We start from the raw sequence: 25,174 nt of genomic DNA, 5'->3' as shown, positions 1-25,174 counted from the left end.
TTTCAAGCTGGGATCCATCCCTTTCCTTTAGACCAGGTTTTACCAACTCAGTAAACTGACAACAGCATTGCTATTTAGTTTTCTTTCATTAACTGTGTTTTCGGAAGACATTTAAAATCGATCGAACTTTGAGTCATGACATATATTACAGTTTTGTGCTGTAATATATGTCAACACTTAGCTGCTGTGCCGTCCATCTACTCCTTTAGATGTTCTTAAATACTATCTTCATTGTATAGTGAAAGTTTTATTTGCAGCTTAATGAAGTTGCTATCAGAAACATGGGAATCTATGGGATGTATGTTACTAAAATACAGTCTGTAACGGTCATTGTATCTCTCTGGCCTCCCTCTCAAAAGCCCGTCTGAGAAATGTCTTCAAAATTGGAGCCAAGATCTCCCTGGTGCCTGTGAGGGAGCTGCCGGCGGGCTTGTGGGTTCCTGTCGGCAGAGCCGGTGACTTCCCGCCCGGCCCCTGGCTGTCGGGAAGGCCAGGCTCAGAGCCGCAGCCCCACGCCTCCGTCTCTGTCTGCCGTCCACTTAGCAATTTGACGTCCTTCTTTTGGTTCTTGTTCTCAGTTTTCCTTTTATTTGCCTCATTATTACACCACTTCAGAGATTTAAAAAATTTTCAATTTAATGAACAGACATAGGTCTTGATAATTTCCTTTCTAAATTATCATACCCAGCTTAACTTTTTCTTCCATCGAAACCCTTGTCAGAAAGAACATAAGCTAATGTGTTTCAGAGATGCTGTATGTCCGAATTCTCTGGAGCTGTCTTACATGGTTTCAAGTATAAATTATATTTAAAAAGTGAAATATATTTCTATGTATTTTTGTCTTCCTTTAAAACTTCATTTTTCACAGTGCTCTCAAGGGCAAGGTCCTCCAGGCCCTTTTGACCTAGGACTTGCCCAGGAGATGTCCAGTGCCGGTCATGCTGTCATTCAGTTGCAGGCAGACTGCTTGGAAGGAGGAACCGTTTTCTGTTTCGAGATGGTAGACTAGGAAAAGGTTCTTGTAGGGAAAAACACTCTGTCTTTGCTAGTGAGATCAAGATATGGACACGATATGCATCACATTATTCTCTGTCCTTTACCTCACAGAAGCATTTCATAATAGAAATTGAACTCTTAAGTAGCTAGCTGGTGTGAATACCTTAGCGTTTTCTCTCAAGACACGTAGTTTTTCTGAATTAAAAAATCAATGGTGTGTTGGAAATAGAGTGACTTGATAGCATTGCTACCTCTTAAAACCTTCTTCCTTGTGTTTTCTTTAGAGGATGGCGAGCTTTTTATGTGGGGTGACAATTCTGAAGGGCAGATTGGTTTAAAAGATGTAACTAATGTGTGTGTCCCTCAGCAAGTGACCGTTGGGAAGCCTATTTCCTGGATCTCTTGTGGATATTACCATTCAGCTTTTGTAACAAGTAAGAAAGGACATTTTGGATTTATCATGGTCTCTAACATTTCTAAGTGTTTACTCAATAATAAAATGAGCTAACATTCTACAGTTCTGTGGAAATGAGGCCATGGCCGTCTATTTAATGAGATAATTTTGGCCTGTTTTGGGTCACAGTGTTTCTCCATTTTAGTGATGAGAGTCTATAATTTCAAACTCACTCTGACAGGCTAACTTTTCAGTGAATATTAGGTCTGTGAAAAAAACAAAATGCAGATGTTAGAAACTCTTTTCAACTTTGGTTCTCAAACTTCTTGGATTCCTTAGCGTTGGAAATGAGACCTATGGGCCGGGTTCCCCTGGGTGCATTTGCCTGTATACTTAGACCTACTCTACTCTTGTCCTGATAATTTGCTTTTATTTCAGCAAGAGAGTCCCAGGCTTTCACTGTGAGAGCAGGGATATAGAGTAGATGAAAAAAGAAGATTGCTCAGTATAGGATATGATTTCCTTTGCTGGGACTTTCCTCAGTATCCACAGTCTCTCCCTTTCCAGGGCTCCCTGGCAACCCTTTCTGCCTCAGTTAAAATATTTAAAATGTTTTCATCTGCACCTACACCAGGAGTATTGAAGTATGATCCTTCCATCTTATCAGAGGTTTTTCTAAGCACGAAAACACCTAGAGGAAGTAGTTTTGTGGCCCCTCTTACATATCTCTAAATCTTTGTTTTATACATTTACTCCGTTTTTCATGCACATCAGATTCAGATTTAGAAAGTGCTTATTGGCCCATCCCGGTGGCTCCAGATCTACCAATGACTTGGTAGCATCATGGTACCAAGAGAGGGCAAACTCCCAACTCACCTGGCATTGTTCACCACTATATCAGCTTGTGTCTCGAACAAGCTAATAGTAAATATCACTGAATGAGGGAGGGAGTGAATGAACAATTAGTTGTGTTCCTTGGGGCAATGCTACCTACCAACTTACTGGCAATTTCTGGGCTTGTGGGGTGGCTCTAGTCTGTGCTCACTTTATGAGACAAACAAAAAGAGCACGCAAATGGAAAAACAGTCCAAACAAAAACCCCAGGCAAAAGCATTGTCTTATATTTAGATTTTAATAAAAGTGCCAGATTTCAATGTTATGAGCAAACTCTGCTTTGGCCAGTAGGAAAACAAGGGGAATTGCTCGTCATAACCAGCAGGCATTACACTGAGCATTTTTGTTTTGTTTGTATTTATGCCTTTTCAAAAACAGCTTTATTGAGTGGAATTTAAGAAACAAATGAGCAAAGGGGAAAAAAAGAGACAAATTGAGAAACGGACTTTTAACTATAGAGAACAAACTGCTGGTTACCAGAGGGGAGGTGGAGGGGGTGGGGATGGGTAAAATAGGTGAAGGGGATTGAGGCGTGCACTTGTCGTGATGAGCACTGGGTGATGTATGGAAGTGTTGAGTCACTATATAGTACACCTGAAACTAATACAACACTGTATGTTAACTGGCTGGAATGAAAAAACAATTGTTTTAAGTCAACAGACACAAAACCAGCTTTATTGACACGTAGCTCCCATACCATACAATTCACCCATGTTAAGATGTGAGGAGCAGCAGGAAATTTATAGACAGAAGTGGAAAGAAACTCATTTGGACTTAGTGATTCCTTTCATGTGAGAGGCAAGAGGCATGAGAAAAGAGGAAGGGAGCTGACATATGGGACACTTCTATGCCAGCATTTGCTACTTGATTTTCTATGCTGATCAGTCCAGAAAACTGGTACAACTTATCTTTGTAGTATTTGATCAAGTTTTAAGTGGTGCATACCAGGCATGTCCCACAACTTCCCTAAGTTCTGATTTACTAGAAGGACTCTCAAGCTTCAATAGCAGGTTATACTCACGGCTAATATTTATTACAGCAAAGGATACAGAGCAGGAACAGCTGGAAGAAGATACCTGTCTTCCAGAGAAGTCTAGCATACGCTCCCTAGTCCTTTCTCTTCTGAGGCTGCACAGGACGTGCTTTCTCTTTGGCAGTGAGCTACAGGGATGTGTGTGTGATGTCCCTGCCCAGAGAAGCCCACTGTGTTCTCAGGGCCTGAGGCTTCTTTGTAGGGGGCTGGCAGTGTAGGTATAACCTGCTGGCAAGTAGTCACAGCAACTGAAACTCAGGTCCCTCGACAATGAAACCAGGTGCCCTAAGGACCCACGCTGGCATAAATCGCTGCCTCGGGTATACAAAACAAAAATGTCAAGCACTAACAAAGAATACTCCAAGGGCCACGTTCCCCGGGGTTGGTCCGTAGTCAATCGTGGTTCTCTTGGAGACATGCAAGTGATAAGCAATCGGATGTACCGTGTTCCCTCTTTGCTCACACCAGCGGTGATATGTTCTGTGTCAGATTACATTATATATCTACAAAGATTTTTAAGTTCCTGCCTTATAGAATTCAATTATTATCCATTTACAGAAATGGGTAAAAAAATGTACCTGCCTTCAAGAAGCTCATAGTCATAGTGTGATAAGTATAGCAGAAGCAAGTCAAGACTACTAGTATGGACAAGACAGTGACTAAACATCAAGAGTTCCTTGATAAGAGAATCTTTCTGGAGCAAGTGCCATCTACTTGAGTAAAATCTGCTGTCTTAAGGCTTACTCAGCATATTTACTTCACACATAAATGAGTTTTTTTAAACAAATTTCATAAAACATTTAACAAGTATTCATTAAATATTTCATATACTGGACACTGCTAGGTTCTTGGAATACCAAAATGGACAAGACAAAACCCATGTCCCTATGTGGGCTTAATGTCTAGTCGTTTTGCTTTACTAAAAGTAAGTGGAAGTAAGATGGTCTTCTCTATGTCTTATGAAAGAGCTAAAATCCTTTTCTAGTTCATTAGTAGTGATGGTTGTGAATTCATGAACATTTTGGGTTAGAATAATCAAGGGGAAAAGAAAACCTTAGCTTTATTTCCTTACCATGCAGTAAAAATATCTCAAGAAAGGTTAAATTTATCCAGTTGTCATTGAATGCATTTTTGGTTGAACGTGAGAACGTGTACCTCAAAGACCAGTATTTTGTCCATCGGTCTGTCGTCATTGACTACTGTTCTTTTCCTTCAATAGCGGAGGGAGAACTGTACACGTTTGGAGAACCAGAGAGTGGGAAGTTAGGTCTTCCCAATCAGCTGCTTTGCAACCACAGGATGCCCCAGCCGGTGCCTGGAATTCCCGAGAAGGTGGTCCAGGTAGCTTGTGGTGGAGGGCACACGGTGGTTCTCACAGGTACGTGTGGAACTCGCTGCTGCGTTCCCAACTTTCTGTGCTGGCTAATGAAAAAAACATTTACGTTCATTTTCTTTTATTGTGATGAGAAAGCTTCACACCTGATCCACCCTCTTCACAGATTTTTAAGTCTGTAATACAGTATCATTATCTCTAGACACAGTGTTGCACAGCAGATCTCTAGAACTTATCTTGCGCAACTGAAACTTTGTACCCATTGATAAGCTGCAACCCTTTCCCCCTCCCAACCCTGGCAACCACCATTCTGGTCTCTGCTTCTATGAGCTTGACCGTCTGAGATACCTCACATAGGCTGGCCTTGCATCTGGTTTTTACTAAGATCCCCACCTTTGATTTCCATCGTTAACACACTTTCCTGGCCTATGGAAGAAATTTGTAACTAGAAAAAAATGAATCTTTTTGAATTGTTTTGAATCTTTTGTTTGAATAGTGGACATTTTCATGATCTTAACACCTTTAACGGCAGCAGATAACATTGTTTTAGCTTGTTTTCAAGGACCGTTTTCCTCGCCCACGCGTGTGTGTATATATATTCCATATTTATCTAAAATTGACGTTATTGGGGGCGCCTGGGTGGCTCAGTCGGTTAAGCGTCTGACTTCAGCTCAGGTCACGATCTCGCGGTCTGTGAGTTCGAGCCCCGAGTCGCTTTGTCAGCCCAGAGCCTGGAGCCTGCTTCCGATTCTGTGTCTCCCTCTCTCTCTGCCCCTCCCCCGTTCATGCTGTCTCTCTCTGTCTCAAAAATAAATAAAAAACATTAAAAAAAATTTTTTTAAACAAAAAAAAAAATAATAAAATTGACATTATTTTTCCTGAAACATTTTCTTTTCCCTGTTCATGCTATTTTCTACATGTCATTGATGATTCTTTTCTTTGTGATATTCACAATGTAGAAGTTGGTAATTTCTTTGTGATTTTTATGTTCTGTTATAGTAATTCATCAAAAAATGTTAAGTTTTAAATTCTAGATAATAAAAGAAAGTTAGAGCCTTAAACACAATGTCACTTTTGGCTTTTGAATTTCGTATTTGGTATGACATGTCACTTTTCAGGATCCTAGTCAATCCGGTGAAATATATGTACTTCTTGATAATACATTTACTAAATTGCTGCCCCTAAATTTGTTCAGCATCAGATTTCTTTATGACTAGTAGTACACAGGTAATACAGTCAGTGAATTATTATGGGTTTTTTTTTTGGTCAAAAAGAAATGAACAGTTTCTGAAGTTACCACTTAATCGTCAAGTAACCCAAAATTAGCATTCTAGACAAATTTTGAATAACATCCAATTCTCAGATGATCTGCTTAATGTTGCAAGGTGATTGAGCAACATTTTACCTTTAGATTTCCCTCCCTTCTATCACTTTGCCTTAACTTTTTGGTCTAAATCCCAGTCATGCTTATTAAGCTATGGTTTTCCAGAATTACAGTGCCCCGATGGGATCCTTTTTCCAGGTTAGAAATAATTTTTTTTCCAAGACCTCCACTCTGAATTTTGGAAATAATTCTGGGGTTTAAGATTTCTTTGAATTTCTGCTAACAGAATGAATTTTCATATGTTTTTGGAAAGATTTATTCCAGCAGAGCCTGGGTGGCTTGGTCAGTTAAATGTGCAGCTCTTGATTTCAGCTCAGGTTATGATCTTCCAGTCGTGAGAGTGAGCCCCTCATCTGGCTTTGTGCTGGACATGGAGCCTCTCTCCGTCTCCCCCTCCCTGTGCCCCTGCCCTGTGCACATGCTCGCTCTCTCTCTCTCTCTCTCTCTCTCTCTTTCTCTCCAAAAAAAAAAAAAAAAAAGATTTATTCTAGAAATTAAACTTTTAAATTAATCTTTATAAATTATCTGAAAATGTATTCTATAGGCAGAAATACAACTTATTCTTTATGTGTCATATATTTTCTATAGTTTCTACAAAGATTATAGAAAGAATTTATTAGGAGACTGAAGCTTATTCTAAAGGACACAAATATTGATTATATAATAATAATGTCATTCAGCCATATATTATAAAATACTGTTATAGAAAATGAGCACTCAGATAATCCATAATACTTTTAATTATACTTAAAATTTAAAAATGCACTGAAGCGTGATATTTTCTTGCAGGATTATAGAAATTTACCTTTCTGTGGATTTAATTTTGAGGTTAAAAACTTTGCTGCCAGAAATTGTTCTCTCTAGATTCTTGCAGCCTTCAGGATGTCACAGAGCAGTAAAGTTTTCATATTTAAAATTTTTAATTTTGTGAAAAGAATAGGAGGACCATCAGGGGTGTCTGGGTGGCTCAGTCAGTTAGGTGTCCACCTCCAGCTCAGGTCATGATCTTGTGGTCCACGAGTTCGAGCCTGTGTCAGGCTCTGTGCTGACAGCTCAGAGCCTGGAGCCTGCTTCGGATACTGTGTCTCCCTCTCTCTCTGCCCCTCCCCCACTCACACACTCTGTCTCTCTCTCAAAAATAAATAAATAAATAATAAATAAATAATAAATAAACAAATTTTTAAAAAAAGAATACAAGGACCAAAAGACAGTTGCCATGTTCTGATTTGCATTTGGCTAAATATGGACATTGCATAAAAAATGTAAGTGTTCCATCATTATACCATAAATAACAGGCATTTCAAAACAAATATTAATAAGCTCTCAATTCTATTGTAAAACACTCTCTCTTAAATTATATACATTTATCTGTATGGAAAAGTCACTACTTTACCTGTTTTTCACATATCTCCACGGACCTGTGACAGCTTTATTATGATCCAGCCCTGGTGAGAAACCTGTGTCCCGGAGTACAGTGTGGACAGAAATGTTTAGTCTTAACTGATGAAGAAATGGACCCAAAGCATGTATTGATTATCGTTGACTAAGTGCTAAATTGAATACTTGAGAGCTATAGAATACTGTGCAAGACCTTAAAGGAAATAATAGCTAACCATCTGTTCCAGACGATTCCCTTCACTAAAGGAAAGGGCTTGGATTAGGTGATTCTATGGGGTCCCTCCCTAGCATTCTTTTTCCTTTTGTCTGTAACTCTGATCTTAAAAGCTGTTTGGGTATCATTCATTAAAATACTTTAAAGGTAATTTCAATTAGTTTATTGCTGATGAATTTATTTAAAACATAATGTTTCTACATTGACTGTAATAGGTTACAAAATGAAACTACTGGTTATAGTGAAAGTATGCTTAGTTTCTTCTTAGAATCAGGGAGACAGTGGACTCCTGTTGAGAAAGTGTCAGCCTGGAACTTGGGATACACTGAGTGAGACAGAGTGATAGATGTAATCTGGTATGTCATCCACAGCATTCCCGACAAACAAAACAGTCCTGCTTATAAGATGGGGTCCATAGTGAAGTCTGGATCCCAAGGGAAATAAGAACTTACCTTAACTTCTCTAGATTATGTTTGGACAAACTCAAGTTCTGTACATGGCAGCAAGCTACTAGTCATGAGATCAAGTGTATTCTGAGAAATCAGAATAATATGGAAGCTAATAAAACTGGTTTTCTTAATAGGGTATTATTAATCAGCGTCAAATTACATTGTTAAATGTTACAAAGGTGATATGACCAAAAATATATTAGTTGCGAAATGTAATGTCCTTAGGTAAAAGAGTCTTAGGTCATTTTTTAAAAAATGGAAACTGTTGTCATTGCTAATCATCCAAGTACCCAAGAGCGAACCCAATAGGGTAAGGAGCAAAACTTGTGTAGCCTGATTCAGGCTGCCGAAATGGCTTCATTTCCCAGGCTCACCTCAGCCTGTGCAAGCTAGAGTGATTATCGGCCAGCAAGAGATAGGCACTTGGTTTTTTATGTTTGTTTATTTTTGAGAGAGAGAGAGAGACAGACAGAGTGTGAGCAGGGGAGGAGCAGAGAGAGAGGGAGACACAGAATCCGAACCAGGCTCCAGGCTCTGAGCTGTCAGCACAGAGCCTGACACGGGGCTCGAACTCAATGGACCTCAAGATCATGACCTGAGCTGAAGTCAGATGCTTAACCAACTGAGCCACCCAGGTGCCCCTGGTGACTTGTAATTCTCATGTAAATTCTCCTCTGAAATTGTTTTACAAAATATATTATTCTGTTAAACTACTTTTGAAAAGTAAGGAGTTTTTCTGGAGGAAACACTACTCATGTTTTTATTTTAAGGCAATGAAAGGAATTAGCTTAATGACAACTGATGCTATTTTTAAAAAGCTGAGTGCTAATTATAAGGACATGTTAGGTAGTTCACTGAGTTACGTGTCTTTAGCAATTCTTATGGTTATACGTAAAAGATAAAACCAGGCCCATGCCCTAACTTTTAGAATTGTGTGCCTTGTCATTTTTCTCTTCCTTTGTCATTGAGAATGTGTACCTAGGTATTAGGCATTCTTATATGGGTATTTCAGAGGCACTTAACTTTCATCATGAAAGTTTGATTGTGACAGTTTTTCTAGCTATAATGGTGACTGTGTCTGCTTCCCTGCAGTCCTTTTCTTATATTTATTTGCTCATTCCCTTTCAGAGAAAGCCGTGTATACCTTTGGGCTGGGACAGTTTGGTCAGCTGGGTCTTGGTACTTTTCTTTTCGAAACTTCAGTACCCAAAGTCATTGAGCATATTAAGGATCAGAAAATAAGTTCTATTTCCTGTGGAGAAAATCACACAGCTCTGGTAACAGGTACAGATGAGAATTTCTGTTACATATTTATAGAACTGGGTATGTTTTAGTACAAAATAAAAAATATGTGGAATTATTGTATCTAACTTAAGCAAAGGAATCAATAACTGACAAAATAGAAGTTCTTGTTTAATATGCCAAAGTGTAAAGCTGTAAACTCTTTTTTAGTATTTGTTCAATTTAAAATCAGTGTAAATGATCCAAAGATTTAGAACCTCAAAACAAGTCAGTGCTATAGTAGTATTATACTCTGGCAGAAAGCTGGAATCTTTTTGAAATTGCATCAGTTTGCAGGCTCTTAACTCTGCTCAGGCCAGAGGAAAAAGTCTTATAAGAAAGAACCTACTATAAAAGAGTCTCCACGTTCAATCAGACACAGCTATATTCTGGCTGAGTCGGTTCCTACGAACCTTTTGCCACTAGGAGGTGTTTTCAGGAGTGACTCTGCTACTTTCTCCCCAGTGATCGAAGGGCACCTCATAGGCTGCTAAGTGGACACCTGAGTCCTCGAGATCTTTCGCTCTGTACTTTCTCCATTATCCATGGAGACTGCTTTGGGCCTACTTCTCAACCTTAGAAACCATGTGCTGCTAATATGGACTCAATGTAAGATTCTCCCTTAGAAATGACTCCCTTAGTTTACCTGTAGATAATTGATATACTGCACAATTATCATTGCTTTGGAACAAAAGCCTCTGTAATTTCAGTCTTTCTGGCTCACATTTCTATCTAAAAATGAAGTCAAACAAAAAGGCAGAAATCATACAGTGTTTTGAAATAAACCAGATACTGGTATTTCCACATTTGTTTCCTTCTTTCTAAAAAAGCTACTGCTAAATGAAGCTCATCTAATGGTATCTAGTTGGGGGATACTGGTAATCTGCAAACACAACGTACTACCATACATTGCCCTTCTTCCCCAAAGAGCCTTTCAGAGAGAACTACCTGCCCATTTTCAAGTACCAATGTCCTTTTTAATGTAGCATGAAATCAAACTATACAGAACATAAAGAATTATTATTCATTCATGGTCCCAGAAGGGTTGTTGGTATGTATCCCTTACTGCAGGGTCTTTATGTCAGTTTTTCATCAATTGTCCTTACTGCTGTTTTTCATCAACTCTAAATTGCCATAGATGGTAAATACATACTTTTTATGGATCATCTAACATACAATTAGACTATTTGGTTAAATTTTGATACTACCTTTCCTCCTGATGGAAGAAGTCATAGCACAAATAATTGAACATTAACTTGGTTTGTCTTTTTGCTCATGAAGCCTCCTCAGGGGGCAGGTGTTATGAATTTTTTTCTTCCAGGACTAATGAGAGGTGTGTAGTGAGTTATCTGTAATTTCTTGCCAGTTCCCCATTATGTAGCCAGTGGCTTATGTTTTAAACAGCTCTCAAGCTGGAAGTACAATAAAGTAGCTTGGATCAGAGTTTATTTTTTCTGGCTATAGATCATCAAGTTAAAACACAGAGCCTAAAAAGCACTTTGGATAAAGAAATGAGGGGTCAAAAGAAGAGGAAGAAGGGAAAAGGATGATAAGGAGGGTATCTAAAAAAAAGAAATTAGCTAATACTAAGTATTTTAAGAGTCTAAATTCAGGGTGTAAATACTGCTTATTGCTTATTTATGGTTTTTGAACTTGACACTTTACTGCATAATGTTATTTCTCATTTTTCATTTAGTTCTCTTGAATTTTCTTAGGATGACATTACTTTGCCCTCTTAAACTAGAAGTTCCCAAATGAGATGTTAACATGTCCTAGCTCAAAACCATTCATTCAGGGGCGCCTGGGTGGCTCAGTCGGTTAGGCGGCCGACTTCGGCTCAGGTCATGATCTCGCGGCTTGTGAGTTCGAGCCCCGCGTTGGGCTCTGTGCTGACAGCTCAGAGCCTGGAGCCTGCTTCCGATTCTGTCTCCCTATCTCTCCGCTCCTCCCCTGTTCTCTCTCTCTCTCTCTCTCTCTCTCTCTCTCTCAAAAATTAATAAACATTTTGAAAAACTTTTAAAAAACCATTCATTCAGTTTATTGCCCTTAAGATAGAGTTTAAAAATTCTTAATATGAACTAATTGGGTCCTCTGTGGTGTGGTTTCTTCTTACCTCTTCAGACTCATCTCCTTCCATTAGTTGCCTTTCAGCTTCTTGACTGTGTTATGTTTTCTCTTGATTCAGAGCCTTTGGATGTGCTCCTTTCTTGCAGCTAAAATCCTAACCATCCTGTAGGTTTCAGCTTGAAAGCCTTCCTGACTCCCACACTACAAAGAAATCCCCTCCTGCCCCCCTTTCCTTCTGCTTCCATGACCTTTTCCCCCACCTGAGGGAGAAAGTGTGAAGGAGGGCTTGAGAAGAGGAGCAAAGGTTCAGAATAGCCGCTGTGGCAATGGGCAAAGGGTTAACTGCAGAGAAGCAGCCAGATGTCTCCCCATCATCGAAGGGGTCCTCGGTTACTGGTACAGGGACTAGTCCACCTGGTTGGTTTACGGCACTTCCTTCAGGGGCATTCCACGGCCCAGGGACCGAATTAGTAAAAGAGACAGTTGGACTGGTCCAAGCTAGTAGTTCTCCACCGGTGGTGATTTTGTCCTGCAGGGACACATGACAGTGTCTGGAGACATTTTTTTCTTGTCCCAACTGCAGAGGCAGGGTGTTTTCTGGACATTTAGTAGGGAGAAGCTATGGATGCTGCTAAACACTCCACAAAGCACAGGACAGACCCACACAGCCAAGGATTCCCTGACACCAGATGTCAGTGGTACCCAGGTTGAGAAACCCTGAGGTAATCAGTGGCCTGAGGGGGAAAAATGGGTTGTATTGGAACATAGGGGGCTCAGAATACAGAAATCTCCTTCCCCTTGAGAAGATGGCGCACATCACAAGATCGCTCACACTGGGTTGTTGCTGTTGCACACAGTGCCTCACACGACCGGGCTTCAAATTCACAAACCGCCAAGGGCTTAATGATTTTTCTCAGAGTATCTGTTGCCTAACGTTATGTGCAGGACCACGGAGACCACATAGGGTGTGGAAATATCAGTGAATCAGAGTAAATACGGTGTAGAATTTGAGGGGGAAAATCACAATTGCAATGTAAGTAAATATGTCTGTCTATTTACAAATAGATCCATATAAGTAAGGCTTTTATAATTCTCTCTTTTTTTGCATTTTAGATATAGGTCTTATGTATACTTTTGGAGATGGTCGACACGGAAAATTAGGTCTTGGACTGGAGAACTTTACCAATCAGTTCCTTCCCACTTTGTGCTCTCATTTTTTGAGATTTATAGCTCACTTGGTAAGGGCACCACATTTCCATGTTTACATTTTCATATTGTAATACTTGAGTTTCAGTATTTCATAGAAACTAAGGAATTTTATGTTTGTATAAAAGAATATCATGCCTATATCTAATCAGTATACTCGTTTCCTAAAAGCCAAACGTCAGACATCATGCCACTTGGAAAATCTGTCCCTTTCCTACTTTCCCTCCTGTCAGCATCTTCCTTTTCGCCCTAATCTGGACTCTTCTGCTTCGTTCTCCTGTGTCTCTTGAGAGCCAGAACAGTGCCATGCCTGGAAGCTTTGTGGCCTCTGCCAGCGCCCAGCAGAGTATCTGACAGTAGCCCACTGTCAATATTTGTTGAATTAGATCTTACTGAGTCTTATTTGAAATGATAATAATTTCAGGGCCCCTGAGTGGCTCAGTCGGTTAAGTGTCCGACTTTGGCTCAAGTCATGATCTCGTGGTCCTTGAGTTGGAGCCCCACATTGGGTTCTGTGCTGACAGCTCGGAGCCTGGAGCCTGCTTCGGATTCTGTGTCTCCCTCTCTCTGACCTTCCCCTGCTGGTGCTCTCTCTCAGCATAATAAGTAAACATTAAAAAAGAAATAATATTATTTGAAAATAATTTCAAAATATTATGAAGTAAAGGTTCAGAGTATGCTATTCTTATAACCACCACGTTGAACACTATAAAGATACTAAAAATCTGTGTCTTGCAAATGCTACACAATGGTGGTTTAGGCATTTTATTGAAAATCAGCTATTTCTGAAAATCCTTTGGATGTTGGTTTCATTTTTCATTGTTGCACCATTGTGCATGCTTACCTTTCACTCTAAGGACTTTGAAGCATTAAAATAAAAAAAAGTGTTCATGTAAAGAAAAAGGTTTGGAGATTTAATTTCCCCAAGAGACTGATTTATGCTTGGATCACTTTTTTCTAAGTAGAACTTCTCGGAGTAATTTTTTCAAGGTGTTAGTGTTGCTCCCAAATTAAAATAACATTTTCTAACTAGTTAGGAGAAATGTAATGTGCCAAATAGTTTTTTTCTCTGTACTCTATTAAATTGGAAGTCAAATGGTATGTTAAACTTGTTCTCATTTTCAATTGCAGTGTTTAAAGAATATATATATTGCCATCCGTGTGTGCGTATGTAACTTGGGAGGGGGGCAGACAGACTGACTGACTGACTACCTAGGAAGTCTACCATTAAGTAAACGTTTTGTGGCTGCCAACTGTTAAAAACCCATTTGTATTTGAAGCCAGTGTTGATTGATTTATCTGTGGTTTTATGCTGCAGGTGTCTTGTGGTGGATGTCACATGCTAGTTTTTGCCGTTCCGAGACTTGGTGGGACAGAAGAAATTGAGTTAGAGGAAGTTAAGGATGCTTGCTTCCATGCAGAGGCTTCTCTGCCCCTCAGCAATCTGAACTCAGGGAATGTTTTGCAAACAACTCTATCAGCACGTGTGCGGCGACGAGAGAGGGTACAAATTGTGGCCAATTCTATATCGTGGCACTACAAAGAAAACAAAAAAATTCATTTTCTTTTTAAATCAAAGAAGGGTCTTTTAAGACAGATTTACTAAATAAAATGGTTAGAGTTTCAGGCTTACAAACTTGAAGCAAATTCAGAGTTAAGCTGTTACACACACAAATGAGAAAATTCAAATGATCATGGATAACCTTGACTTACGGAGAGTGGATACAAAGCAAGGATACAAAGCGTCCTTTTAGAGGCCTATCTCAGCTCTTCACGTTGAATGCTGAATTGTTTTCTCACCTCCATGTGCATTGATTCTACTTTGCTTTTTATCTGTTGGCTATACCTCGTGAGCTGTGGAAGGTTATCCATTATAAACAATGAAATGTAGGAAACAGAAATAAGGACTTCCGTTCGAGATAGGAAGTGTTCTTTCTCATTGAGATTTAGAAGTTCTCATTCAGCTTTAAAATGATTATTTCAATAACAATATTTAAAAAAAGAAAATGTCAAATAATTTTAAAGGGGACATTCCTTTTTAAAAAAATTAAGTTCCAAAACATTTTCCTTTTGAAGTAAAAAGTTTGACTTTTTGTTATGAAAAAGTGTATATAGAAAGATTGAGAAATATCAGTGTTTTGGAGTTACTGTTTTTGTTTAGGCCTCATGACTGATTTTTTGTTTCCTAGCAGAGAAAATACATATACGCTTTTCCCCATCATGTGAAAAACAGGCTTCTAACTTAACAATTTAGAGCAATTTAGATACAGAGATAACAGAACAAAACATTTTTGAGTTCTTGGGGATTATTTAAAAATGAATGTGGGACAGTGGGCAACTTTGAAGTCTCTTTCTTAAATATTTTTAGCAACTGGAGAACAGTTTATATCAATATTAAAAACATCCTCTGTTTATTTAACCTGTTTATTTTAAAGGAGAAATCGCCCGACTCTTTTCGAGTAACACGAACACTACCTCCAGTTGAAGGGATTCCTGTGCCACCTGTTTGCTTTTCCCCCTTTCCTTTTCCTTTCCATATGTCTGCAATTAATCTGCCAGAGACCATGATACCTGAAGATGAGGACCTCACGCAGCCAATGGAACCAGGTAACATCTGATACTCTGCAGGCTCACACAAGAAATGTACCTTTTATTTCTGTTGTTTTCATGTTTATCTTAAGATGTTTTTGTCAGTTAGTTAACTTGTCTTCCTAGTTAGAGGCTGACCTCTCTTATCTGAGCTCAAGTCCAGGAATACTCTTACAAATACAGAGCATCGTAAGTGACCCTAGAAATCCCGTGTAACAATAGCAGTGTATTTTTATAGAGCAATGTATAATACACATAGTACCTTCTCTTATATCATCTCCTTTAAATCCTGAAGCAATTCCATGAAATAGGTGGGAGTTAATAAATTTGTTATTTTTATTTTTTTTTTTTTAATTTTTTTTTCAATGTTTTTTATTTATTTTTGGGACAGAGAGAGACAGAGCATGAACGGGGGAGGGGCAGAGAGAGAGGGAGACACAGAATCGGAAACAGGCTCCAGGCTCCGAGCCATCAGCCCAGAGCCTGACGCGGGGCTCGAACTCACAGACCGTGAGATCGTGACCTGGCTGAAGTCAGACGCTTAACTGACTGCGCCACCCAGGCGCCCCGAAATTTGTTATTTTTATAGATAAGAAATGCAAGGTTTGAAGAGACTGAGTGACTTGGTCACAGCCACTCAGCTTATAAATGAAGTGAGCAGGATTTGAATACTAGTCTTCTGGACCTATGTGAAGTCCTGCGTTTAGATAGTATAGCATAGTGGTTAAGAGCATGGGGTATGGGGTTCAATTGACCTGGAGTGGGATGTCCGCTCTGACATTTATTGACTGTGTGATTTACTTTGGGAAAGTTACTTAATTTCTCTGAGACTTAGTTTCCCTATCTTTGAAATGAGTCTAATACTTCTTTAGAGAGTGATTGAGATTAAATGAGATATGGTATATAAAATACTTAGCATTGAGCCTAGCACCTCTAGGAACCTCTTTGTAAGTATAATCTTGGTTATTATTAACACCTCTACCTCACTGCCTGTTAGATATACATTTTATGTTTTATTTTTTTAACGTTTATTTATTTTGAGATAGGAGGAGAGCGCGAGCAGGGGAGGGGCAGAGAGAAGGGGAGAAAGAATACCAAGCAGGTTCCGTGCTGTCAGTGCAGAGCCCGACATGGGGCTTGATCTCACAAACCATGATACCATGACCCGAGCCAAAATCAGAGTCGGACGCTTAACTGACTAAGCCACCCAGACACCCCCATTTAATGTTTTAAATTGTAATCCCAGCTCCTTGGCTATATAGTCCTCTTCTAAGTAATTTTGTTTACAGGTATTTGTGTATCTTAAGAGGGTATGTATGTTACTGCAGGGAATGTGCTTGGATAGTAGGGGCAGGGTAAGAAGCCAGGACCCAAGAGATCAGAGTAAGCAGTAGGTTTGGAATTAAGATAATTTGGGCATCTGGAATTAAGAACCACGGCACAGAGAATTTTTAGTGTCTTTGGGATCAAGAACGTAGACAGAAGTTGAGGTCATAAAAGCAAGAATTGTACGCCATGAGAATAGAATATTATCTACAACCAGGACCTTCGTAAGGAGCTGGTTTCTTGCATCTCACACACAACTTTTGTATGATTCCTTTTGAGATAAGAATCACTGGCACCATTCTGTCCTGTACATGGAAAAAGCCGAGTCTAACAACAGTGTGTACAAGGAAAAGAGAAGTTTACAGTTTGGGGGAAGTCGTTTCCTACCTTAAGAGATTTGAATGTGAACATGTACAGAGTTTTGTAGCTAGATCCAAAAGAAAAGTGATCCCTTATCTTTTTGTGGCTGTTTGCTAAAAGTGTCTACAAAGTATTCTGAAAGTTATGTCTAACATATAATGTGACTTTTTCTAAATTATTTGCAGACTTCAGTATTTATCGGGGAGGTAGAAAGGTCAGGGAAGATCTTGCTGAGAAGGTGACATTTAAGCTAAAACATAAAGAATAAGAAAGACAGCCACATGAAGAGAGAGGATGATATGCATTTTAGGCAAGGAAAATAATGTAGGCAAAGGTTTGGAGGCAGTTTATAAGAAAAGGAAAGAAGACCATTGGAGCTAGACAGTGGGGGAAAAGGCTAGAAAGATGCTGAAGAAAGAATGGGAAAGTATTCATGATTTTATAGGCTGTGAGAAGCCTATTTTATTTGAGTGTTTTTCTTAAGTGCAATAGAAAGTCATTAAAGGGTTTTAAACAGTGGAGTGATGTGCTCCAATCCAATTTACATTTTAAGATGCTCCCTTTGCCTCTGTATGGATTGTAGGGAGGAAAGACCAAAAGTAGGAAGAACATTTAGCAGCCTTTTGCAGGAGACATCAGTGTGTGGTCCAAGGTGTTTGCTGTGGAGATGGAGAGAAGGGGGCAGACTGGACATACATTTTAGACAGAACTAACTGGATTTGCCAACCTTATTAATGGATTACACATAGATGTGAAGGAAAGGGAAGAATCAAGGATGGTTCCTAGGCAAGAAGATGGTTGGCAAGCTTGAAGGAAAAATTAAAAATTGAGTTTGAGATACCTGTGAGACATCGAAGCAGAAATATCGAGCAGGCAGTTGAAGATGCAAGCCTAAAGTTCAGAAGAGATGTCTGAACTAGAGAGATAACTTTGGAACCCAGACAACACAGAGATGGTATTTGCAACCCATGGGACTTGGTGAAATCACCTGATAGATAGAATCACCTATTAGCTAGAGAAGAGAGCCCAGGATTTCGCCCTAAAAACATCTAACATTTAGAGTGTTTGGGAGGAAGAGCCAGCAGAGAAGCTCCATCAGCCAGTAGGGTAAGAAGAGGGAAATCAGGAGAGAGTAGGGTCCTGAATTCAAAGTACTGCTCAGAGGTCATGGAAAAAGCTCAAAGAAGCATCCCATGGATCTGGCATCGTGGAGAACACCGGTGATCTTGACACAAGTAGTTCCAGGGGAAGATGAGGGCAGAAACCAGAGTGTTTAGAGTTGAGGCATGAATGGGAAATGAGGAAGTGAAGAGATGGGGTGTGTAGATAACCCTTTTGCATATTAGTCATGAAGAGGAGTGGAGGAAAGGGCTGGCAGTTAGAGGGAGATGTGGGGTCAATGGAAAATGTTAGAGCATTTTTGTATGCTAATGGACACGAGCCAGTAGTCCCAGATGGATTGGTAGCACACGAGAGCGATAATCCCCAAAGTGCAAAACTCTTGAGGAGAGTGGGGCTGGCATACCGAGCAGTCTTTGATAAGAGGAAAGACACATCCTATCTTTTAACAGGAAAGTGGAGGTAACTGTGTACATTTGTTTGTGGGAAGATAAGGCAGATCAGGTCTGATGACTTCTATTTTCTCAGTCAGGTATAAGGCAAAGCTTAAATGATCTACTGTCTCTTTTCCAAACCTCCATTCTCTGCCGTCTCCAAACTATCCTGCTTAGCATTTCCTATGTTAACCTTCCTCAGGCACAGTTCATTTCCTGTCTGTTCCAGTGTCTTCTGAGAATCCCTAATATTTTTTTAATTAAGTGTAAGTTTCCCCATGTAACTCCCAACATGCTTTTCTAGCTTCATCTGTCAATAGTCTTTTTCTTATAACCTTAATTTAGGTCACAGGTCTGTAATCTACAGCTCATGAGCCAAATCTAGCCAGCTGCTTATTTTTGTAAGTAAAGTTTTATTGGAACTCAGTTGTGCCATTCCTTTGTGTATTGCCTATGGCTGCTTTTCCACTACAGTAGCAGCGTTTGAGTCATTAGGACAGAGACTATATGGCCACAAGGCCTAAAATGTTTGCTATGTGGCCTTTTACAGAAATAGTTTACCAGCTCCTAATCTTGATCAAACTGAGCTCTTCACAGTCAGACTTAGCGGAAAAGCTGTGAAGTCACGACAGACCTGACATTGACACTTGGCACTTAATAATTTGTGAAACGGAGATACACTACTTACCTCTCTTGTTGTCATGGAGGTCACTCAACATGTATGAAGGCATGCGCTCCCAGCACATGGAAAGCCTTCATTACAAGCCATTCTGCCACTTCTCTTAGCGCTGGGCTTCCTTTTCTTCTCTGCCCACTTCATCTACTCCTCTCAGAATTCTGCTCACTCTTCCCTGCACCTGTTCAGTGAAATATTTCCTGATTCCCAACATTCGGGTGTGATTTCTCATGCCAATATATCACATATTTTATATTCCCTTCTAGACTGTAAATTCATTAAGAAATAGTAGTTACTTAAGTTGATTATCTCCCGCATAGTACCTCACGTGGAATAAGCACAAACTGGTTATTTGCTCATTTGAATTGAATGTATTTACAAGGGACAGATCAGTGGGGACTGGTGTTTTCAGCGAAGACTTCATTCAGGAGTTCCTCTCAAATATGTATACGGGTGCTAAATGCAGGCAGAGTAAATGAGAAAAATGTAAGGTCAAGTAGAGCTCATAAGTCTTTTTTTTATTGGTGTTTATTTTTGAGAGAGAGGGAGGGACAAAGTATGAGCGGGGGAGGGGCATTGAGTGAGAGGGAGACACAGAATCCAAAACAGGCTCCAGGCTCTGAGCTGTCAGCACAGAGCCCGACCCGGGGCTCGAACTCACGGACTGTGAAATCATGACCTGAGCCGAAGTCGGACACTTAACTGACTGAGCCACCCAGTGCCCCAAGCTCATAAGTTTTAATGATCTGCTTTATGATGTAATAACCTTACAGTTTTCCATGCAAGTTTGTAGGTGCTTATACTAGTTATCTTTTTCTACATAACAAGTGACCTTAAAACTTATCTAAGAGTTTGTGAGGGCCAAGAATCCAGATGCAGCCCAGCTGAGGGGTTCTGGCTCAGAGTGTTTCCTGCAGTTACAATCATGCTGTCAGATGGGGCTGTAGTCATCTGAAGGCTCAATTGGGGCCGAACGATCCTCTTCCATGTTCACTCATGTGGCGATTGGCAGGAGGTTTTACTTCCTCAGCACGTGGACTTCTCCCTAGGAATGCTCCTAGCATGGCTTCCCCCAGAGAAAGGGATGCAAGAGAGAAAGACGGGGCGAAGGGACCAAGATGTAAACTGCATTGACATTACAATTATGTCAGCTTTATTTTATTGGCCATACAGATCAGCCTGGTAAAATGTGGAAGGGAACAACACAAGGGCACACATACCAGGAGGATGTGGGTCACTGGGGCCCCTTTTAGGGACTGGCTGTCACAGTGCTTGATACCTGGGTAGTACATCTCCCAAAGGAATAGTGTTTGCCTGTTCATATGAATGTAGCAGTTGTTATCAGCATCAAAACCTTTCAACTTTCAGAAAGAGACTTTAAAACCTGTTATCACTATGAATGAATTCTGTTCAGTTCCCTAAACATGAAGTTAAAGGACTTTAGTAAAATTATGTCTGCACTTTACATTATGGAATAATTTATTGTCTAGTTGTCTTTCAGTTTTCCATTGAAATCTGGTTTTCCCTTTTCCCTTTGAATCAGATTATTTTCAAGATAAAATGACCACAGAGAAAGAGACAGACATTTCTTCAGCAACAGATTCAGAAAGCCTTGGAGAAACTACTGATGTCTTAAATATGGTAATGGTTTTCTTATTTACCTATATAGATTTCTTTGAATTTTAGTTCATCATGTATTCATATGTGTGTATACTTCCTATACTGTTAAATGCATCACAAAAGCTTTTGGTTTTGGTTTTGTTTTCATTTTGCTTGTTATTTTTATGTTACACATTATTTTATTGAGATACAGCTTTCATACAAATACAATTACTTTCAGTCCTCATAACATTAGTATGCAATTGAGAGTTGATTATATTACTATCTGAACTGTTTTGTGTTAATTTCATATATACATTAGAATGTGTAAATGTGTAATTCTATACATAGTATTCTTTTTAGAACATATTTTTTTGTTTATTTCAGACACATATGATGAGCCTGAATTCCAATGAAAAGTCATTAAAATTATCACCAGTTCAAAAACAAAAGGTAAAATATGGAGACTTATTTTCATTATTGTGGGTAAGAACAGTTTAAATTACATTTTTTGTTGAAAGGTTTCTAGAAAGAACACATGGAAGATAAGTATTCATTTACTTTAGATTTTAACAGACACAGGAATACATTGTAGATAGCCTCAATTTGGGTCTGTTCTGTTGGAATATATTTCCTGTGGTGCAGAAAGAGTGACAGAATTTCATTGGTATCACTAACAAGTCATAATAGCAGTATTTGCTTATCATCAAAGCAAAGGATTATTACGGCGCTTCCTAAATACTGGAAGAGGCTACTGTTTATCGGAACAATTCTCAGACTTGGGTTGAGTAGGACTTTGGTTGAGTTACCATGCTGACCTAAAAGGTCTTTTCTAGCTCTGAAATTTGCTGGTTTTAGTGAAAATATTTGATAATTGCTTTTCCAATGTGTGGAATGGGTTTTAATCTGTCAAGGAATTGCTAGCATAAAAACAGAATTAAACATTTGGAAATTAATCAGAAACCATGCTTGGGTGATAAAGGGAGGCTTTTAATGAATAACAAATGAATAGCAAAAGGAAGGGATAGTCTGGTTTTCACAGCCCTGTCGAGATAAAGGCCTGCCCTAAAATCCTTTGCTTCTCCTGGCTTTGAGGACCAGTGAGGTGAAAGGAGGAGAGGGGTTTGGCGATTAGAAAAGTAAATTGGAGAAATATAAATTGAAGGAAGAAGGCTTATAGAAAACATTTCATTTCCATTTCCAGTGCCTTTGCCACATTAATAAACTAAAACTCCTTAACCAAAATGCAAGAGAGTCTCGGCTGAATTATAAAAATTTAGTGCCAGTCTTCATTTAGTCTTATCTCTAGTTTGCTGAGAGGCCTGGCCAATAACAACATTCCTTTTGAATATGGGAGAGCTGTTGTCGTCATACACCGAGGAAGCCCAGCGAATGTTGACTGACTATACTTCCATGCAGATATCTTTCCTATGTATTTTCTTCCTCTTTTAGACTCGAGGCTCTCCTCTTCCGTGCTGCCTTACTGTACTAGGGAAATAAAGACACATGCATGTAGAAATCATTTCTGGCATCTGGGCCTCCGTCTCTCTTTAGGGCTCTGGAAAGAATTGTGACTTTGTAAATAGGACCTAGAACAAACAGAAAAGGAAAGCACTTCCTTTTAAACTGAGATATATTTTATACACATAGTCCTTTTAAGTAGAAGCCTGACAAGACCTATTCTAGTGAACAGAAAAAGATTTATTTGAGTGTTTCCATATATTAATTTTTAACTTGTGCTGTTTTAATAATTTTTTAAGCAAAAAAAAAATGACCTCTTCCTAGGCCTAGCACTCATGCCAATTTTTAAAACTTGATTTCATGAGATTTTACAATCCAGTGAGCTGAATTCATCAAATATTTCAATTCATTAGCTTGTAGAATTTAGGCCAACAATTTGATTTTTACCTTATTTTGTCCAGCAGGAAATTAATTTCATATTCTTAATGTATCATTTGAGTCACAATGTTTAGTTTCATAGCTTTTATAAAAATCTTACATTTTACCTGAAGTATTTTTTCCTCATAGTGGTTTCTTTTACATATGCAAGTTTTTATAATTAAAGAATACAATAGATAAAAGGAAAGGGTTAAAAATTTGAAAACCCAAAGAATTGTTTTGAAAAGAAAGATATTATTATCTAGTATGTGGATAAGAAGATTTCATTTGTTGTTTTCATTTCAGATTTTTCCTGTAGAGATAAGCTATTCATTTTTTCTATTTTGTAACATTTTCATATTTTCATTTATTTTGTCTTGGGAAGTTCATGGAATCAAAAGACCAATCACAGTTTGACAATTAAAATACTAGGGAAGGTAGGAAAAAACGAAACTGCATTGCATGGAAGAGAAGTGTACATTTTTAACAGTATTCTGCAGAATCAGTCTGGAAGTGTACTCCATTTGAGAATTGATTCAGGATGAGAAGAGGGGTAGAGAAGAAATATCGATGGTACTGTGTGAGTAACGGCCAAACGGAAGCAGGTGGTAAGAATGTGCAGGTTAGACGCAGAGACATGGTACCGCAGCAGAACCGGCTGCCCCGTAGACTTAGAGAGTAGCATAAATCATGTCTAGAGAAAGCGACATCTGAGCAAAGCATCTGGTCAAACTGGACGCTTTTTATTCTGCCAGCGACACTTAAGAGTGTTGCAGAATCTTGGCGGTATTTTGTAGCAGATAAGTTAACCTTTGTCAATTAACAGTCATATGACAATTATTTCACAAAATTTGCAGAAACAAGAAACAGTCGAGAAACTGGAGCAGCATACAGCTCACTTTGAAAATGATGGTAGTAAAGAGCGTGCAAGTGAAGAGACGTCCAGAACGGTGAAAGAGGGGAAAGTATATAGACAGCTGGTGGCAAAGGGAACGTACATGCTGCCAATACCTGGGACTGGGCGCGCGTTTTCATATGAGGACTTAGGTGAGGAGTGGGGCCAGCCGGGGCCTCAGGCTGACACCCATGCCGAGGGTGTGCGCAAAGAGATACTTAGATGTGAGAGCAAGCACAGTATTTACCCACCTGATGGCAGAGAGATAGAACGGAAAAGTGATGGAGGCAAAAGTCCGAAGGACTCAGAAACGGAAGAAGCAGTGTCTGAGAGAGGAGCTGAGCTGCCGGAAATGGCAGGTCTGAAGGATATGAGACAAAGTGAAGAGAGTTTAAGAAATATGAATATGTTCTTTGACGACTTACCAAATAGAGATGTGGATATTGAGGATGAAGAGAGTAAACGCTTTTTTAAGGACGTTAAGAGGAACATGCAAAATGTGATCTTTGACAGTGAAAGAGAATCTATACAGTCAGACAGTTACATGGAAGGAGAAAGTGAAAGTCAGCAAGGTATCACTGATGGCTCTGAGCAGCTCAAGTCAGTAGAATTTAGTAGCGGAGAGAAAGAGGATGATGAAGTGGAAACTGACCAAAACTTGTATAGCAGGAAATTTATTCAACAAAGATATGAGGAAGAGATTGAACACAGAATGTCCGCATTCTTCGCAAAATATAATTTTAACTTTGGGCACTTGTCAGATATCCCAGAGGAGCAGGAAAGCACAGAGGAGTCAGAAGGAAGTGAAATAGAGAAGCAAGAGGTAGATGCAAATGAGGAAAATGTGGAGGTGCACGAAGGAAAAGAGGAGAAGGAAATAGAGATCCTGTCAGACGACCTTACAGACAGAACTGAGGTGAGTGAGGGCAAGGGAAAGCCAGGGGGAGAGGTGGAGGAGGATGTGCCTGAAGCTGGAGGTGAGGGGGGAATCCAGCGGGAGGGAAATTCTGGAGTGGAACAGAGTCAGAGTGAGGAGGGGGAAGAGGAGGAAGACGAGGGAAGAGGAGAAACAGAGAGCCTGGATAAGGGAGAGAAAGACCCAGAAGAGGAGGAGGACCGGGACCGAAGGGAGAGGGAACAAGACCATAAAGGGACAGGGGAAGGGGAGGGGCAAAGAGATGAAAAGGAAGGGGAGGGGAGAGAAGGGGAAGAAGACAGGGAAGAGGAAGAAGAGAAAGAAGGCAAGGAGGAGGGAGAAAGGAAAGAGGAAGAAGCTCAAGAGGAAGGACAGGAAGAAGGGGAAGAAGAAGAGGAGGAGGAGGAAGGGGAAGGAGAGGGAGAAGCAGAGAAAGAGGAAGCAGAGGGGGAAGGGAAGGAAGGAGAAGGGGAAGGAGAGGGAGAAGCAGAGAAAGAAGAGGAAGAAGGGGTGGAGGAAGAGGGGGAAGGGGAAGAGGAAGGGGAGGAGGTTGGAGAGGAGGAAGGAGAGGAGGAAGGAAAGAAAAGAGAAAGTGAAGGGGAAGAAGAAGAGGGAGAAGTGGAGGAAGGAGAGGGAGAAGGAGAGGAAGAAGAAGTGGGGGAAGCAGGGGAGGAAGGAGAGGAGGAGGGGGAAGAGGATGAAGGAGAGGGTGGAGAGGAGGAAGGGGAGGGGG

At 39.8% G+C, this 25,174-nt stretch overlaps 1 protein-coding gene across 6 annotated transcripts in view; it reads left to right on the top strand.

Annotated features, from left to right (window-relative positions):
* RPGR (retinitis pigmentosa GTPase regulator) overlaps positions 1–25,174 on the top strand; it is an 85,881-nt gene that overhangs the window by 9,141 nt on the left and 51,566 nt on the right. For 4 of the 6 annotated variants that reach the window (XM_040468847.1, XM_040468846.1, XM_040468844.1 and 1 more), the window contains exons 6-14: positions 1,281–1,430; positions 4,537–4,695; positions 9,224–9,379; positions 12,557–12,681; positions 13,968–14,153; positions 15,085–15,256; positions 20,697–20,794; positions 21,140–21,205; positions 23,488–24,441. In XM_040468847.1, the coding sequence (XP_040324781.1) occupies positions 1,281–1,430; positions 4,537–4,695; positions 9,224–9,379; positions 12,557–12,681; positions 13,968–14,153; positions 15,085–15,256; positions 20,697–20,794; positions 21,140–21,205; positions 23,488–24,441 (2,066 nt within the window). The remainder of the gene's footprint in view (positions 1–1,280; positions 1,431–4,536; positions 4,696–9,223; positions 9,380–12,556; positions 12,682–13,967; positions 14,154–15,084; positions 15,257–20,696; positions 20,795–21,139; positions 21,206–23,487; positions 24,442–25,174) is intronic. The other 2 variants (XM_040468848.1, XM_040468849.1) reach the window with 2 other exon arrangements.

Source organism: Herpailurus yagouaroundi, unplaced genomic scaffold, assembly GCF_014898765.1.
Source record: "Herpailurus yagouaroundi ecotype Mexico unplaced genomic scaffold, PumYag 67793, whole genome shotgun sequence".
In the NCBI taxonomy this organism is placed as follows: Eukaryota; Metazoa; Chordata; class Mammalia; order Carnivora; family Felidae; genus Herpailurus; species Herpailurus yagouaroundi.
The sequence above is the reverse complement of the archived record's forward strand: the minus strand, read 5'-3'. Positions and strand labels throughout refer to the sequence as shown.